Raw genomic sequence first — 18,780 nt, 5'->3', positions numbered from 1 at the left:
CTAGAAACTGCAAAAATGGAGGGATTAGGAAACAGAGGTTCACAACTACAGACATGACATTATGAGATCAGCTGGATAAAAATGAAAACAAATCTACAAATCAATGTGTTCTTTGAAATTCAAAGAAAAGTATTTATCAAATCCCCAAAAAAAATCTGGCCAATTACTGCTACAATTACCACTTCCTCAGAATAAACAGTTCATCCTTTACCTATCACCTCTCTCTTAACTGACTTAATCTTAAGAAAATTTGAAATGATTTAAGCAGATTGTTCTTCAGCAGTGATCTCCTCTTCCTCGCTAGTTCCATTGCTTGCATCTTCAGATGGTACGGATGTTTCGTTTGGCTTTGCTGGGCCTGGACCGGCTGAGACTTTCACCATTGACGGCCGCAAAAGTCTCTCGCCCAATTGGAACCCTTTCCGGAATTCTTGAAGTATAATTCCTTCCTCAAACTCCTCCGAGTCCTCACGCATTATCGCTTCATGCAACTGTTTTTATACCAAAACAAATTATTGTCACATCACACAAGCAGAACAAAAGAACGTGGCTAGTAGATCAAGTAAATTTTCATCTTCAAGTAAAATTTGGAGAATCTCCTTTCCAATGTCCTTTCGGAAGGTTTACAATCTTAGAAATAAGCAAAATAAACAACAAAGAGTTCAGATAAATCTTCGAGAGAGTGAATAGAAGTATAGAACTTCAATGAACTAAAAGAAACCCCTTCCAAATAAACTCCATTCTTGCTGAAAAGTAGTGAACGATCACCATAATTCATTATTATGAGATTCGAACAGCCCTTATTTATAGGAAAGGACTTCCGTCATTCATACCTATCTCTGCTATAGGTAGGTAGGAAAAATATATGAGATGGTAGAAGATGGTCTAAGTCTCTAAGACTGCAAGCCATTATGCTGCTTCCTAAGAGAGAGAGATAAGTTGCAGATCAAGAAGTACTGTGATGTAGTATTAGATATATATGATCATCTAATACAACTACTTATTGTTGGCCTAAGATATCTCTTAACAATTAAATCTTATAGGCATTCATAATATAAGTGTTTAAATTTAAAAAAACATATACGCTCGATGAAATAAAGAAACTCACCAAGGGATCAAACGGGCTCCCGACCGTCTCCACAGGAACAACGCCGAGTGACCCCAGAACCTCCATGAACTGCTTATAAATGCTCTGGTAGCTATTATTGATCTTCTCCTCTCCTTCAGTCTCTGCCTTAATTTGTGACTTAGCCCTCTCAAAATTATCCAAGACACTCAACAGACTCTCGATAACCTCCCCTTGCACATTTGTCACTAGTGATTGTCGTTCTCTCTCTGTTCTCTTTCGGAAATTATCAAAATCGGCACTGATCCTAAGAGTCCGGTCCCTCGCCAAGGCAAGTTCCTCTGTCAAATTTTCCACTTGCTCTGCAAGAGATGTTTTCTCTTCTTCAATTGATTGGATCAAAGCTTCTATTTCAGCCACCTTGGACTCATCATTATTTGCCAAAGCTTCTTTATATATCTCAAGTGATGCCGCGATGACTGAAGCTGATTTTGCTTCAGCATCGACAGAACCATCTTCAAGAGGAATCTCATCCTCAGAAATTTCCTGTGCAAAGTACATTTTGAAACACCATAAACACAAAGTAAACAAAATTTTGCTTGAAGAGAAAGTTCGACAATATATACAGTTTCACAACAATTCGTACAAGATGAATACTTGGAACCATAGAACCCACTAGCCCAAAGTAAAGGATGTCATAATAGGGTCAAGCATACACTAAGTTTTAACTATAAAAAACATCTCGGTACCATTACTTATACAAACATCTATGCATCGTTCTGTGTAGATGTAGTACGCCACTAAGCCCACATAAAAAAAAAAAGAATGTATGGTTCATTAACTGCTAACCAATGAAGGATCAGACCCCTTAACATCAGACACTAAATTATCTGGTGGGAGTGCTTAAACATTCTTACGAGGTTATCAGTTCAGGATGGGAGCTGCATTTTAAGAGAACTATCTGAAATGTGTGGATCTCATCCTCTTAGCAAAACTTAGTACCAAACTCGTATCTATCGGCTGTACAGCCGATACAGAATACCCAAGATAGTAGAATAACCTAATTCATAAAAAGTTTATTTGCAAATTTGAGTGAACAAATTGTAGGACCAGTTGACAGATAAAAGTTTGAGGTTATAAATAAAAATCGAGCCAAATGAATGGACATTGCAAGCTTCAAATACGCCTATAGTCGAAATAAAGATGCCTTTAATTGCTACTACTTTAGTACAAGTGTACAGCTAGTACCTTCTCATCTCCGAGAAAAATAGTGAGGCAAAGTGAAGATAAATCATACCAGGATACGATCATCCAGACAGCGCTTCTAACAGCCACTGTCATAGATTGTGTTCAGTATCCACATAATTCAATACTAACTTAGAGCTGAAAGTTTGTCCGATGCATAAAATGGTGTGATAATTACCATATAAAAAACATTTTCCGGACGTATTTGGTATTCGCAATAACAAATCCATTGAATTGCTCAAGTTGGCACTTTTAAGTGATGTATTGCAGCAGTAACCTTCACTGAAGTCCAAACACGACATATATGTATTTCTCGTTTAGCAACGACATAAGCTTCAACTACACGTCGGATATACATATTCTAACAAGAAGTGGGCATTTCGTGCCAATACTACTTCATGTGCATAATCAGTTCAGGTGAACCAAAACGGTAAGAACAGAATTATGCCAACAAAACCAAAAGGAAGTTCTAACTTGAAAGCGAAGGAAGTGTTTCATTTAACACTTGTAATTATATCAGTCACAAAAAGTGTATATAGAATGACTTTAGGTTAAAATTGGAGTACTCAATTTCACTGTGTTGGTATAAATATAAAGGACTTGTAAGAATTAAGAATAGCAATTAGCATAAAAACCCAAACTTTGAACTAAACTTAGCATCAATTAACCATATAAACCCTCAATCATTTCCAGCCAAACAAATCTAGAGGAAAAAAAAGAGGCATTTGATAAGTTAAGGACTTCATACCACACAAACAACTACCCATATTCACAAAACTAGTTTCAACAAAGATAACCATGAAATCCAATTAAAACTTGAAACTTTATACTCACAACTCACCAACCAAAGAAACCCATAGTCCCTGATAACAAGGGGAGTAAATGGTAGAAAAAGAAAACTTCAATAAGATAAGAAAAGTACCTCTATTTGAGCTTCTTCCTCTTCAACCTCAGCAGTCTCTGTAGTTTCTTCATGGGCATGAAGTGGGGTGAGCTTCTGAACCCAAACTGGATTAGAGTTGAAGAGATTGTTAAGTTTTAATTGAGACCAATTTCTTGAAGTGGGTCTACTACTTCTGAAAGATAAGCATAGAAAAGGTCTTGGGGTATCCAAGGATGTGGTGGTTAGACCTGTTGTAGCTTGGAGAAAAGATGAAGTTCTTGAGATTGTAGCCATCGAAATTTAGAGAGAGAAAGATAAGAGACCGCGGCAAGGGAGATTATTACTTGGGATTTAGAGGGTTCTTGAAAATGCGATTTTTCCCTGCCCTGAACCAGGAATAGGATTTTAGGGTCTGTTTGGCCGCTGAGGAAGAGAAAATGATTTTCTGCTTGGATATATGGAGTTTTATTTCACCGTTTTGGCATCTCTCTATCAATTTGGTTTAGAGGGACAAGGAGTGAAGGAAGGAAAGTTTGATACACACGAATGTCCCCGACATCTCACGGGTTCAAAGCTTATTGCAAACTAAAGAAAAAGACATAGAAGTAATAAATGCACAAAATTATTGGGCAAACTCTGACCTAGACAACTAGGTCTCGTCCAACAATGTTAATGAGAAATAAGAGCCAAGGGTAAGAGGGTATAATCTTCCACCTAGAGATCAAAGGGTTCGAGGCACACGCTAAACAATTCAAAAAAAAAAAATGAGAGCCAAGATCTGAACAAAAGTTTAATAGACTCGAATGTCCCCAGCATTTACATTTAACGGGGCAAACTCTAACGTAGAAAACAAAGGTGTCGTCCAACAATGTTAGAGATTAGGGACCAAGATCTTATAGTCCATGTTGGATTCCAACTGGACTTCAGGTCTCGCCCAACGATGTTCTAACTAGATTAACATCTTATTTCGAGTATCCATTCATCTTTGAAGAGAAAACTTGATTTTCTCCCAATTATATTTTAGACAAGTAGGTTCTCGAAAAGAACCAAATTATGGCATAGATACTTTGACTTGAGTTACAACATTCAAAAGAGGGCAAGACCTGAATTTCCTTGATGAGAAACCCTGGTACCCCACAGTTAGAGAAGCCAGAAGGTATGATTTAAAAAAACTTGTCCCATTGATAAAGCCAGAAATATCCAAAACTTAACATCGATTCATTTCATATAATAGAGAGACTAAAGCAGACAAATAGAGACAGAGAGATAAGAAAAATATAAACAAAAATTCAGATCCTGACAAACTTGATAACCTTCATCTGATGAGCTTCCTGTCAACCCAAGGAAGAGGTTCCATCATTCATACTTCCACTCTGCTTCAGTAGCTACTACTACTACTACCTCTGCTACTGCTGCATCATCATAATTCCTACTAGTTACTATCGAATTAAACATAGAATCGGCTCAGTCTTCTACCTGCACCTTGTCTTTTTACCTCATCTTGGCTCTCTTGGGAGGGCCACCACTCCTCGGGTCTCTCCTATCAGGAACCCTAGTCTTCCCGAACGCCTTCATTTTCCGCCTTCTTCTTTCGTCTTCGCTGTCTGACTCGCCACCCCTCTCCCTGTCTGCATTGCTAGCCTCCCTCTCCAACTCCTCCCATGTCTTCCCCTCGTCCTCTGACACATCTTCCTCTGAATTTTCCTCTTCGTCGTCATCTGACTCTACCACTGACTCACTATCATCATCTTCTTCTTCTGACTCCGATTCAGATTGCACATCTGATGGTACATACCCTTGATCTGAGTCTTCAGACATTTCTGAATCTGAGTCGCTCGCCTCCAGGTTGAGGAATTCCCATCCTCCATCCTCAATGAACTTCTCTGGGTCATCTGTAATCGTCTTCAAAATGGACTTCCAGTTCAGGTTCAGCCTACTCTCATAGTATTTGAGATCTGTGGTGTCTAGCCACTCCTTTATGCCATCAAGAGAGGAAGTAGGAATTGAATCAATTCGAAGCACATCACGTTTGAAGTCCTTAAACACAATCGTCATGTCAAAGTTCTTCTGTCCAAGTCCAACTCGTTCCAGATTTACAATTTCAATTTCGCTTAGCGTAACCACAAGGAATGGTGTTTCTACAAGCTCCACAAGACAACTAGAAGTTGGGACGATAAAGGCTGATGCCTTATGGGGCACTCCATGGAATCCAAGCTCCCTCAATGGCTGGTCAAATTCAAGGTCAAGCCCTCTGAACTGAGGCTGATCCCAGAGGTCATTAACTTTGTTAACAAAATTCTGGAAGTCCATGTTGATCCTGTTTTTCCTATCCCTCTCTCGTTGTTCTTCCTCGATCTCATCTGGGTCATTGGCAGATCTCTTGCTCCCCCCCAAGGTCTGGACTGAATCCATCACTTCAACGTAAAACTGGACGTCTTTAGTCTTTTTGTTCCCCACCATAATGTGGTTGTGCAGATGGAAGTGCAGGAGAGTGATCATCTCTTTCTCGGCAGGCTGGAAGAACGCGTGTTTAACGTTCCCATACATTACGTCCACCCTCTCATCAGGCCTTGATGTAGAATATCGGAACCCATTTACATGGGCTTCAAGAGTACCAGTCAGCTTTCTTCCTCTACCTCCAAAAGGGGGACGGATCCACAGATCAGACAACCTGACGGGCTTAAACTTGGTGCCTGCTAACTGCAGCCTCTCCTGGGTAACCAAGGTTGCCCTCTCAGCTCTTTCAGACTCCCTAGAAGCAACCTGCCGGCGGAGAGTTTTGATCAACTGCACCACTTCACTAATATGCCTGGCGTCCCTAGAGCGAAATGAGACCTCCTTCAAATATATAGAACCTTGGAACTTCAAGGAGTTCACATCATGAGGATTGAATGCAGTCCCTGGAACGTTGAAAATAATTCTGATATAACTTGTTCGGTTGTCTTGCTGACTGCTGACACTCTTGATGGTGGCGACATGAAAGGGGACCATACTCCCATAAATAGGTAACAGAATGGCTTCGTTCTTCTGGTCAATCTGAATCATCAATTCCTTAGAAGGAGGGACATCGTTTACACTTTTATATGCAATCAGGTCGCTTGAAGCCTTCGCTGAACCACGACCATCTCCTGCACCAGACCCACCACCAGCCAACCTCCTCGCTGTCTCTTCATTTTTCTGGCGAGCAAGGGCTGCCTGGTGTTGCCTCCGCTGCTCCTCCTTCGATATCTCTTGGTTGTCTGATCTGAGAGTCGCCTTGGACAATAAGGCATCGATACCATTAGGCTCCGCTTTGCCTTTCGGCTTTTCTTCTTCCTCCTCATCTTCATTGAAAGAGTATGCGACATCCTTTACAGCCTTAGAACTGATTGTGGTTAGAACTTCTGGAAGCTTTTCAGTGATAAGAACCGTATCTGCAAGCAACAGAGAGAACTTCTCCGTCTTTGGATTTTTAGTCTGTGCTTCCAAATTATGAAACCCAAGTGAGACATTAAATACCATTCCTGCTTTCACTACCCTGTCATTCTTGGAATTAAGGCTAAGACCAGATTCACGAAATTCCAGACCTATTCCCGTCCCTGCAGATTTTGTGAGATTAGCAGCAAATTCAGGTCCATCTCTCTCAACCACAGCAAGTGCTGCTTCGTAGGCAGCACTAACCTTGCTCCCTGGCTTTAATGCGCTAATTGCCGCCTCTTGAGCCTTCAGGAGAACCTCATATGCTTTGCTTTGCAATTCATTGGCATCAATCAGAAATGTTCTGGCAACATTTGAGCAGTAGCTGCTATAACGAGCCCCAATGGCACAAATAATCACACTCGTCGAATCATAATACAAGTTCTCATCATTGCTTGAAGCACTCGGTTTGAGATCAAACTTTCCCCCACTTTGGAAAATAGGTGGATAACAAATATCAACATTATCTGCTTTCAGCTTTACCTTAACTTTTGCTGGTTGCATAATGGCTTTCTCTGTGTCATCCATCAATGATGAATGAGAAACCTTGTTTTCCTCGTCAATAATCTGCTCAAGTTTAGGCACCACAAAGTTCCTCATCACCGAAGAAGTGAGAAATGCAGCCTTCTTCACATTAGTGAGCTCTGTTGCATCTTTAACAGCAAACATCTCTGAGAACCCGTTTGTAACATCTATAAGCTGAAAATCAGAGGCTTTTAGTTTTTCAGTCCATGTCTCCAACAGATTCCCTTCAGGAGCTTCTTTTGCAATGTGCCCAACAACTGGAGTTCCCTTAACGGCAGATTTCGAGATTGCCTGAAATATGGCATCCATCAATGCAGTTCCATCATTGTTCTTAGCCTTTACATGCATCACAGTTTCAGCACCGATACTATCCTTCGTGGGTTGTCTCAACACTTCAAGCAGAGATGCTTTCTTTTGACTACACAAGTAGTGAATCTGCTTCTCCATAAACACAATAATAGTCTCTGGAAATTCCAACCCGAGCAACCACAAATTCAGAGCAGAAGACTTCAAGTACCTCAAATCATCAGAAGCAGGAGGTGCTGCAATGACAAGTACATCCGATGAACCCCAGAAATCTGCTCTGTGTTCTGTCCAATGAGAATAAAATGCCTTCAAACGCTTGCTGAAGCTTTCAAGATTGATTTCATAATCGCTGCTTCCTCCCGGGACATTTCCATTTGCCGCCATTGAATAACTACACGAACTCAAAATCAGCTACTAGCCCAACAATGGACGCCCAAAAAACATAGAGGACCTGTTCCAGAAAAAAAAAATAAGGATAAGAACAAACATTCATAACTTTCAGCACAACAAAAACGACACATGCTGGTTATATATCTAATCAGATAAAGATAAATTGAAGTATAAATTTACAAAGAACCTCCAACGAGGGCAAGTTTCGGACCTTTGTTGATTGGGTATACAAATAAAAATATGAATGTTATGTATACATCACAGTGCAAACTAAAAAAATGTTCTGCTTCAGTTTCATTATATGTTAATGCTGATTAATCCACTAGATCCAGAAGTAACAATTAGCATAAGAGGGAAATAATTTTAACAGTTCAGAAACATAAATAGTAAATTATATTTAAATCTAGAAAATCAATCACGGGAATTTCTGAATCTAGGTAAGTAATGGATTCCCGACCCCCGAACCATACTTGATGAAAGAAGAAAGGCATAAATTTTCACCCTTTATCCCCCTTTCTTTCTAGAACAGAAACCCCATTCTAAATCTAGGGTTAGGGTTCCAACATTTATTCACAGAAATAATAGACCCACAAAATCAAGCAAAACAATTGAAAATAAAAGCACTCAATTTCTACTTCTACCAAAGATTAGCCCAAGAGAAACTATCTTCTTCCTCCGAAGGTAAAATTTCAAGTTACCCTTAAATCTGTGAGCTTTGGGTCTCTTCGAAAGGGGAAAGTATATTAGGGTTAGGGTTTCCACTTTACAGTACAAAATGACGAAACAGAAAAAAAAAATCGACCCAAACATAGAAATTTCAGAAGAAGAGATAAAAGAAAGATCAAACAATGAAAAAATTAAGAAAAATCAAGATGTAGAAAAACTTACACGATTCGAGAGGAAGAGATTCAAACTGCGTCGGAACGAGAGAGAGAGAGAGAGGCCGATTACTTTAAGAATGATTTAGGCGGTTAACGATTTATATAGGCAATAATCATCTGTTAAATGACGAAGTTACCCTTGGCCGCTGTTGTTATTTTCTAGATGATATAATCCCCGTTTACTTAATTGCGCGCCAAAATTAAGTTTACCGTCTTACTTACCCTTGTTAATTAGTGATTTACCCTTGAATTATTGCCCCACCATCATTTCCTATGTTTTTTTCCGAAGTGACAAGATAGAAAAATCCCAAAAATAGTATCTTCAAGATCTCTAAAATAATTCTATTCCATATGTATCAATGCCTTGTAAACTCTCTCTCTAAATAACCGCTTTTTAGAGAGAGCCAACCGTTTTTGTTCATTGTTATCCTCCGGCGAAGAGGTGTCCCTTCGCCGGAATATCTTCTCCTTTCTTTCTTAGAGCGAGTTGTTTTCATTACTTACCCTAGTCCTTCCTTCATCAACATAAAGAAATGTTAAAGAAATTTCACTTTGATATTTATCAAGAATTACATTTTTTCTGAATTGGTAACTAACTCCTTCCCCCTTCTTCATCCAAATAGAAACAAAAATAATTTACTAGAACTCTTTCTTTTTCCCTCTCTCTCTCTACGGAATGGGACGTTCTACATAGAACTTGAAACTCATTACCTATGAAAGGCATAGGATCTCTACTTTTCTTAAAAGAAGAAAACGGTTTGAAGAAGAAAATTGATGTATTCTTTATACTCTATATCATTGATGTATGCATGATTATCTACGAATCATCTGGTGATCGTCTTGATGTGTATCCCCATAACTTGGATAATCTCCATCGTATTATCGAACGTTATCAAAGTATAGGTATAGATGATCGTGAGAAAAGAAGATTAACTGTTGCCGATTTCTACGATGAACATATCAAGAAGATTGAAGATGAATTTACTAAAGAGTAAAGAACGATCAAGATTTCAATATTAATAGTATAACATAGTTGACGGCTCTTCAGTGGTGGCGGTGACTTCCCGGTAATGGCGGCGGTAGTTCTCTCGGCTGGTGCACTTTTAGTCTTAGTTCAATAATCTTGTCGACCTTTAGGGTCTTTTCATTATCGATCTTAAGGATCGTTTTATTTTTCGACCTTTAGGATATTTTCTTTGAGTCTGTGTTGTCAATTCCTTTCCCTTCATGAGACACTTTACGTTCGAAAGTTTCGTGTAGAACTTTACTTATGTAAGTTTCGTGTAGTTCTTAGAGGAATAAGAATTATCTTATTATGTAATATTGTGATCGATTTCACTTATGAATTAATTGTGGTTTTACTAAAAAAATGCCTTGTAACGACTAACGCAAATCCTAGTCGATTTCTAAAAAAAATATCTATCTGATACACATGACAATTTAAATTTAAATGGAAATAAATAGTTAAAATGAAAGTTTTCAATTTGTTTAAATTTTAGTGTGTGATGAGCTGGCACAGATAAAAGTCAAGAAGAGTGTTCCATTTAAGAGTCTCTATAGTAAATGATTTCACATTCTAATGGAGTGTTTGATAGAGTGTAGCATTGGAGATTTGAACTATAATCTTTACAGCCAAGATTAGAAGTGGAAGGGTAGATATGCTTGTTAAAACTACATTCTATTTATACATCTAATTAACTGCCAATTCTAGCCTTTCATTAATGTTCGTGACAGTCGGGTCATCGTTGTCTCTATAAAGTATTTCAATAGCATGTTTCAGTCATCTTCCGCACTTCTTAGGAATAATGAGCCACTGGTTCAGGTACAAGATATTTTTGCCTGATTTTTATACGAAGTATGTATCTTAGAACAAAAGTTCTATGCGCCTCAGTTGGATATATGCTCAACCCACACATGTCCACACCATCTTGAATTTGATCCTCTATCAACACTTGTGCTTTTGTACAGAACATTGTTTAGGCTTTTAAGATCTTACTGTGCAACATAATATATGTATATATGTATATATTTTACTTGATTGTACTATCAAACAAAATTAATTGAGAAAACAAAAACTTTGACTTAAATAGCACTAAGGTTGTGTTTTGTATTCCAACTAGGTATAGCCCGTGTCTTCAGCACGATACTTCTTAGTGATCTACAAAGAAACCTGGTGTAGTTGACAGGGTTTAAATTGTTTCGACGGTGGAGAAATGTAATAGATGTTTACGTCTAATCTAGTTATATTCTCATTTATGTAAAGGTAAATCAAGATCACAAAGAAGCCTCATTGGCTTGAAATCTTAGGTAAAGGTAAGGATACAACAGTTTACATGGTTAACACATAAAATTACCATCTGCCTATCCAGTCAAACTTTGAATACCCAAGTCGCTATTCGGATCCTTTCCCCTTACCTTTCAACAAATAAAAATGAGTTCAAGGGAATACTGAGAAAACCCATCATTCGCTCTGCCTACTCGTCTATGTCCATCACCACCTTCTACTTACCTGCATACCACACATCATCTATATAACATCAAGCAGTCGAAACAATCAACCTAGTGATAGAAAGTAGAAAGGAGAAAGACTATACTTGCTTTGGATCATAATTGACATAATCTTTTTTTTTTTTTGTTGAAAGTACATACTCATTATACTCTAGAAGACCGTCTTTGTGCTTAGTGACGAAAATCATTGGACTGATTAAATTAGCAGATATGAAGGTACAATGTTTTGCTTGGTTTTCATATACTACATTTGTCATTTCTAAACTATTCCAATTCTTGTGAATGAAATAATAAACCACATTATGCATGGCATTAAAACATCACTTACCTTCACTAAAATAAAACCAAATTTCTTAATTCTTAACAATTGCACATAAAATTATTTGGGGAAAAATTTCATTCTACATTTAAATTGGAGTTTATATATTTCGTTTTGAAATTCCAAAACTGTATCGTTACTTTCAAAACTAAGTTTAGATCTCAAGCATTCGACATTTTGGATCACATCGAGTGAGTAGGGTGTCGTCTCGCCTCTCTTCGAGTACATCAAATAGAGCATCTATGAACACAATATTGGAGATAAAAATGTAATACAACAAGGTATATAGCATAGGAATTCGAACTTCACAATTCCTTTCTGTTGTCCACATTTGATTAGATTTTGTATAAGACTCCATGTATCACATGGAGCAGTTAACAACAACTCAATCTTCAATCTTCATGGATTCAACATGTCTCACGACTACCTACAACTTCCATTTAAAACATAGTTATCAAGCCACTAAGAGAACAGTGATGCAGTCCAACATAACTAACTGTAGTAAATTACAAACCAACCTTGTTCAGTGATTAGGTTCCTCATTCAGCTTCCAATTCATGGAATGGAAACGGTTTAGCTGCAATATAGTCAGGACTTGTATCCTTCCATCCTTCCTCAAGCTCTCAGTCGATCCATCCTTGGATAAATTTGCGAGGATTACCTTCACTTTATATGATAAAAGGAAAAAAAGAATAACCACACATTGACTGTAACCATAAAACAAAGAAATGTGGTTTAACCATACACCATGATTAACAAGAAAATTTAAAATTACTGATTATTATTGATACAAATGGATAACTACAAATAACACAAATCACCTGTGAATGTCCATCACCACTAACTACAAATGTCCATCTCTTAAAAACAAATTACATAAAGTAACAGACGAAGTGAATGTCCAAAGGATTAGCTTGGATTTTTTCAATCATTTTACACAAGTAGATGGGTGTCAAGTGGCACATATAATATTTCCATCACCTCTAACTCATCTTTCTATTGCACAATTGGACAACCATGTTGATTCACATAAATCAAAATACTTTAAAGAATTGAGGACTATATTAGTCGGAAAACCTAAACTAAGATATAATTAGGGTTAAAAAACCGTGTGGTATGAACACATGAAGACGTCTCACAGAATCCTGCATTTCATTCTTTATCGGGAAATTATGACATCTGGAAATGAAACTACTTAAGCACAGGTTTATTTGTTAAAAGATCTATACCTGATTCATGTGAATTTAAACCCTGAATCATGTACAGATTTCAGCCTAAGGATTTTCACACAAGAACTAATTTGGTGTCTATCAAGTAAAATAGGTACACATTGGGTTAACATTTAGCAATGACAGAAAAGGCCTTAAATATTATATTCTTGATAATGAGACTTTACTTTGTCCATGTCACAAAAACAACTCATCCTGACCATTTTAATGTCAATCTTATACTAACAAAATAAGGGTTGACCCTCACTTGTGCATACCTCAATTAGGAGCATATGTTCTTTGGTTGAGGCTGCAATTGGAAAACACAAAGAAAACAATTCTGTTACGAAGGCTCACAAACCATTTGGCTAATCCAGTACAAACACAAGCTTTTCAACGAAAAAGAATGTAGCTAGTATTAGTCCGACGTAGATAATAAACCTGGCCTATCAACATTTCCAACATCATTTCCGTGTATTGTGAAGCTAGGGTTTTGCATTCCTCGCTAGTGGCCTCGGCAACGCCAATTGCCATATTGATTTCCATAATGATGTCCTGCAAATATAGTTATACACACAAGTAAGAAATTGAAGGATATTAATCGATAATAGACTTTCAGACCAAAATATTATGGACGAATAAAATTAGAACCATAATATGAACGATAAAAAAAACCATGTTATGTGTCAAATACACTTGACTGAGTTTAGTTTACGCCGAAAACAGCCACAATGGGGTGTTAGATCAACAACCATGAAATTGACCATTTTTAACAAAAATATTTGTATGTAACTAAAAAATAAATGTTACACCAACATTGCGATCACGTCCCAATTTTGAATCTTTCTTATTAGATTCCTGAGATAACAATAAAATAATACTAACGTTGCATAATTTTTTCGAAAAAATTTAAGACGCCAAGACATACCATTGGAACCATCAAAAGAGAAGTTTCTGAAGTTGCAATTGATGCACACTGATTAGCACTGAACCCTGAATCCACCGATATGCTTATCTTAGAACACAATAAGGAGTGCTCCAAACTTGTCCACACGAACAAAATAAGCAGCAAGTTGCAGGTTCACATAACTTACCAGTTGTCTCCCACCAACACTTACATCTCCCATATTGAATTGGCGAAGGAAAAATTATGAGTAGGATTAGAAAATGATGATAAACATAAAATTTGTGAGCGTTCCCAACATAAGACGGAGTACAATATTTCACGACAACCACCAGCCAAAAGCCTTTCTAAGTAAATGAACATATCTGTGTTGACCTTAACAATGTTTGGTCCATTCCAACAAAATTAATTTCACCCAACATTTCTTTCTTCTTCTTTCTGGTTGAACCCAAATTAAAGAAACCGAGGTTCTTATTTCTTAACAAGTCACTTCCTTACCATGTTATATTTGCAATCCGTATTATTTGAGTTTGCACCAACACTTTTGTTCTTGGTTGATTAACCAATAATTAAAGATGAAATAACTTACCAAACATGAACAACATTAACAACATTACAAGGAAGATCTGTTGAAAACCAATTCCAAGCTTGCCCTCGTCCGAATTGCTCCAGTTTCATATTGAGTAATACTTCTTGATTTAAGGATTATAATCAAGAAGTTTACGTAAGCAGGTAATAACAATGTGTGTTCATATACTTTGTGTCAATTTATATAATTAATCGGTCATGCATACGTATAAAATACATGAATCCAACAAATTCTACGTTTCTAACATCATGGACGACTCGCATACTGCCCAAGGAAGTCACCAAAAAGTAAAGTACAATATTTGACATAAAGTCGGGTTATTTACCTATATGCTGAGTAACATTTAGAGAGTCAAATTAAATGGTTGTAAATAACAGGAAACACGAAAAACAACCATCTGAAACATTATTTATCAATTCAGACACATCTAACATGAATTAGACTTTGCTTTGTTTAAGTTTACATAAATCTTGACATTTTCGTCGGATGGGTTGTTTTCGCTAATATTGACTCCTCTGTATAAGCACAACCCAATCAAACGAAAGTGAAAACCATAAGTTACTCAAATTAATCTGTCACAAACACAGCAAGTACAGTTGTTTATACAAATGAAACCCCAAATATTAAGAAAGAAAATCAAGTAAAAGCTTCAAATCAAAAAAACTATTATCATGAACACTGAACAACATAATATTAAGTGTGCTTCTGATCTTAAAACAATTAGGTATTTCCCTGATCTAGCCTACTGCATTTGACAAGTAATTGGACATACCAGCAAATGTATTTGAATTAGTATATTAGTGTTCTGAAATTCTGGTTGGTTGCCTGTACGTAACATTTGGTATCCTAAACCCTAACATAAATCTATCAGTTTCGGATCATGTAAAGAACAACCATGTTTTGGTGGTGCAAACCCCTAATAGAAAGTTATAGAACTTACCTTTGCAGAATAAGATAATGCTAGACTTATGGTTGGAAGCGCCTGAAACCCAATCTTCAATTCCATTGAGCAGACAACAAACTGAGAAGGAATTGAAGGTGTGAGTTTCGAAGAATGAAGTATAATAGCTTTACGGAGGAATATTAAGGGACATTTTTGTCTCGCACTGATAGAGGGAGAGAGACGGGGAGGAAGACTAAGGGGTTTGGGTCAATTTTTCATTGGATGGAAACGCTTTTGTCGTTTTAGGTGACAGGTGAGATTAATTTGAAGGGGCCAGAGTTGTCAATGTGGTTGTCCAAGTCATCTTCCAATTCACCGTCTACAAGCATTTATTTTGTCCTAGTCAGCCAAAACAAGTTCTGTTTTGTTATATAGATAAAAAAAAAAGTTGTGTGTTACATCCGAAAAATAATTACATGAAAGTAAAAGAGTTTACATAGAAAATATTTTGTATAAATATTAGTTTTTTAATTTAGCTGTCATTTGTTATTTTGTAAAATTATGTAATTTTGTTATTTTGTTGACAATTAACTTCATTAATATGATAATCATATGTTTTGGAATTCTAATGTTGGGCAGAGTTAAGAGATCGTACTTATCTCTTATGTCGTCAAAATAACATTTTTATCTTTATGTTGCTGAAATGATATGAGACCCTCATGATGTTAAGTGACATTTTTGGTCTTATGTTCTCAAATGAAATTAAATATAAAAAGAAGTTTAGACATAATTCATTTTATTTTCGACTTTCCATAAGAGCTAATTTTCAAGGAGACCAACCAATCAAGAATTGAGTATTTCATGAAAATTCTAGAGAATTAAAATAATGGAAGTGTATTTCGTATTAAACAGGTAGACTTTCCTATTTCCATAGAAATTATTTGTCTCCATGGAAATAGGTTTTTTTTTTTTGCAAACACAACGTAAAAATAAAATAATAAAGAAATAAATGACCAGACAAAAAGTAAATCAAAGGAGATATAATATATAAAACAAAAAGAAAATAAAAGATCGAATGTAAAATTGTAGAATTTTTATCTTGCAATATTCTTAAATAAGAATTGCATTTGTGGAACATCCGAAGATATAGGAAATTTTGTTTCACGTGGAATAAAATACATGTACAAAAACTAATAATGTGGGTGGAATCAAGAGAAATTACCATACATAAAAAGAATTGACTAGGGGGTCTTCTAAATGGTAGGGGAAAACATTTTTTTGGAACGGGGAATTCGAGTGATTAGATTTTTTTTTAATGAAATAATTAGATTTTGACTTAAGGCGAATAACTTTGTTTGAATCTAAACATAGGTTTGTTTTTTATTCCTAATCTTCATCTCTCACTTCCGACCACCATCATCATTTTTTCTCTCTTTCGACCTCCCTCTATCTTTTCTTATTTTTTTCTCTCCTTCTTTCTTCTTCTCTCTTGTTATCTCTCTCTATCATGTGCTTTATTTTATTTTATTTTTCTCTCTCTCTCTCACTTTTTAAGCAAAGGAAAGGGTTTCATTCCCCAAAACTCTTTATCGTCTGAAACGAATGAGACTTCAAGAAAACCTTCATACGAAGATGGGTCGGTCATGCGATGTTCCATGGACGACTAGCCATGAAACTCTCGATCGAGGGTCTGAAGCAGAAGATGAATGAGACTTTCTCCTTCTTAGTAGCACAACAATACGGTTGTCTTGCCGCCACGATCTCAAATACGCCCAACAGATCTCAAATATGCACTTAAAATAAGTTAAAAGCTGACTTCTAGTTTATTTTGAACTGAACCTTCTTTTGAATATAAAAATATTTTAATTTCATTTTTTCTTGTTATCTATCTTAAGCGATCGATTAAAGGCATCTAAAAAAATGCTAGTAAGGCCGATTATATTAGAGTCCCATATTTTTGGGCAAGGTGATTCTAGTGATCATAGTTTCAAAAGTGTTGTCAACAATTTCAAAAGAGTGTTGCCAACAGTTTAAAAATTGGGTTTTTTTTATATTATTATTCCTGAGTGGGTTTTTTTTCGTATTTGGTCCCAAATTAGACTTTTCTTATATAGTTCTAGTGAAAATAGGCACCTATTGTGTATCTCTCTCTTTTCATCATTTCAGTCAAAGACCAAAGTTCTCATAACCGGAACAAAAAGGAAAAAGAAAAAGAGGAGTTAAAAGTTAAAAGAGATTCACCCAAGGGCATTCCATAACCTAGGTGGCGTATAGCATTTTTGGGTACCTTGGGGTAGTTTTGTAGGTGCCCTTGTAAGTGTCAAAGTCATCTCCTCTCCTCAAAAAAAATAATTTTGGGTTCACCTTTAGAATTTCCCTCCCATTATTGTCTTTTGATCTTCATCTTCTCCAATTTAGACAACAATTTCTTTCTTTTTGTTAAGGCTCAATATGGATGTTTGTGTTGCCATGTTCGCGGTTCTAAGAGCTCTCCCTAATTCTGACATACTTGGCATCCACCTTTTTTTTACATTTTGTTAAGGCTGGATATTGATGTTCTTTTGCCTCATATGACGAATATCCAACATTAATACTATAGAACTTTGGTTTCTATAAAATATACTTTGAGTTGTCAAGCACTTCGCTACTCCTATGTTAGCGTGCAGATGTATATCCAATATATTATACTATTGGGCTGATTTTTGTTTCTAATCATACATACATATTTATCAACATCTGTTTTTGTACTTTCAACAAAAAAAACATACTCCCTCCGTCCCAAATTAAGAGTCCCATATTGGTAATCCAACTTATTTTCATATTTTTTCTTCTTCCAAGTTTACCCTTATTTATTTAACAACTTTTCTTGAAGTAATTCAAGGATTATAATTTTCATTCTAGAAATACATGTTACTTTTCTTAAAGTAATTGAATTTTCTTGAAGTAATTGAAAGATTACAAAGACAAACCAACTTTTGTATTGGAAAATGTCAAATATCTTAATTAGCTCAACTAATGCACCACATATTGAAAATATCAAAGAAAGGGTATTCATGGAAAAGTAAGGGATTTTATATGATATATTAGGAATGGGACTCTTAATTTGGGACATCCAAAAAAGGAATAGTGGACTCTTAATTTGGGACGGAGGGAGTATGTTTTTGTATTATCTTTTTCACATATATAGAGGTTAGTCTTGCTATTGATGTAGCTAAAGGTGGTCATTTAGATCAGCTGAACGGGAGCGGATATTGCATCCACACATATGCACTCGTCACATCTTTCTTGACGCTATGGCAAAAGAGTCTCGTTGAGGCTCACATATTTTGTTTTTCGTTGTTGATCCAAATTGTGACACTGATGACACATGATCTAAAAATACGTACAAAAGAGAAATACTCCATTTTAACCCTGTAAAAATGACCATAATGAAGATGAAGGTCGTAGTAAAAATTGTGCATCTACCATAAAAATTTTGAGGTCACAATTTCGATTCACAATGAAACTGAAAATTCATGACAATGGCTTTAAGCATCACATGATGATCTTTTTTTTTTTGGTAAGTATCACGTGATGATCTTAAGGATCTTTATATAACCTTTATGGTCCAAACACAA

The 18,780-nt window shown here is 36.3% G+C and overlaps 2 protein-coding genes and 1 long non-coding RNA gene across 5 annotated transcripts; all 3 read right to left on the bottom strand.

The window, feature by feature from the left end:
- Positions 1 to 54: 54 nt before the first annotated feature.
- On the bottom strand, positions 55 to 3,837 carry EMB1241 (Co-chaperone GrpE family protein). Its single transcript, XM_086638369.1, has 3 exons — positions 3,234 to 3,837; positions 1,109 to 1,612; positions 55 to 491 (listed from the first exon to the last, which is right to left on the bottom strand). Exons 1-3 carry the CDS (start codon positions 3,486 to 3,488, stop codon positions 261 to 263), a joined length of 990 nt encoding a protein of 329 aa, XP_086494495.1. The 5' UTR covers positions 3,489 to 3,837; the 3' UTR covers positions 55 to 260.
- A 516-nt stretch (positions 3,838 to 4,353) lies between these two features.
- SPT16 (global transcription factor C) lies at positions 4,354 to 8,825 on the bottom strand. Its single transcript, XM_086638367.1, has 2 exons — positions 8,762 to 8,825; positions 4,354 to 7,932 (listed from the first exon to the last, which is right to left on the bottom strand). Exon 2 carries the CDS (start codon positions 7,863 to 7,865, stop codon positions 4,686 to 4,688), a length of 3,180 nt encoding a protein of 1,059 aa, XP_086494493.1. The 5' UTR covers positions 7,866 to 7,932; positions 8,762 to 8,825; the 3' UTR covers positions 4,354 to 4,685.
- A 2,152-nt stretch (positions 8,826 to 10,977) lies between these two features.
- On the bottom strand, positions 10,978 to 14,479 carry LOC147545830 (uncharacterized). 3 transcript variants are annotated; one of them, XR_015223944.1, is made up of 6 exons: positions 13,882 to 14,479; positions 13,716 to 13,780; positions 13,229 to 13,342; positions 13,066 to 13,097; positions 12,098 to 12,245; positions 10,978 to 11,261 (listed from the first exon to the last, which is right to left on the bottom strand). It is a non-coding gene; the product is annotated as an uncharacterized LOC147545830 (long non-coding RNA). The 3 variants fall into 3 exon arrangements; XR_015223943.1 differs by lacking the exon at positions 10,978 to 11,261 and adding an exon at positions 11,640 to 12,006 and having other exon boundaries at positions 13,882 to 13,994; XR_015223942.1 differs by lacking the exons at positions 10,978 to 11,261; positions 13,882 to 14,479 and adding an exon at positions 11,640 to 12,006 and having other exon boundaries at positions 13,716 to 13,856.
- Between the last annotated feature and the right edge of the window lie 4,301 nt (positions 14,480 to 18,780).

The sequence above is a fragment of the Eschscholzia californica genome, unplaced genomic scaffold (assembly GCF_041429995.1).
Source record: "Eschscholzia californica isolate CP2 unplaced genomic scaffold, dmEscCali1.0.p SCAF_4, whole genome shotgun sequence".
Taxonomy (NCBI): domain Eukaryota; kingdom Viridiplantae; phylum Streptophyta; class Magnoliopsida; order Ranunculales; family Papaveraceae; genus Eschscholzia; species Eschscholzia californica.
This window is presented reverse-complemented; position numbering and strand designations above follow the sequence as displayed.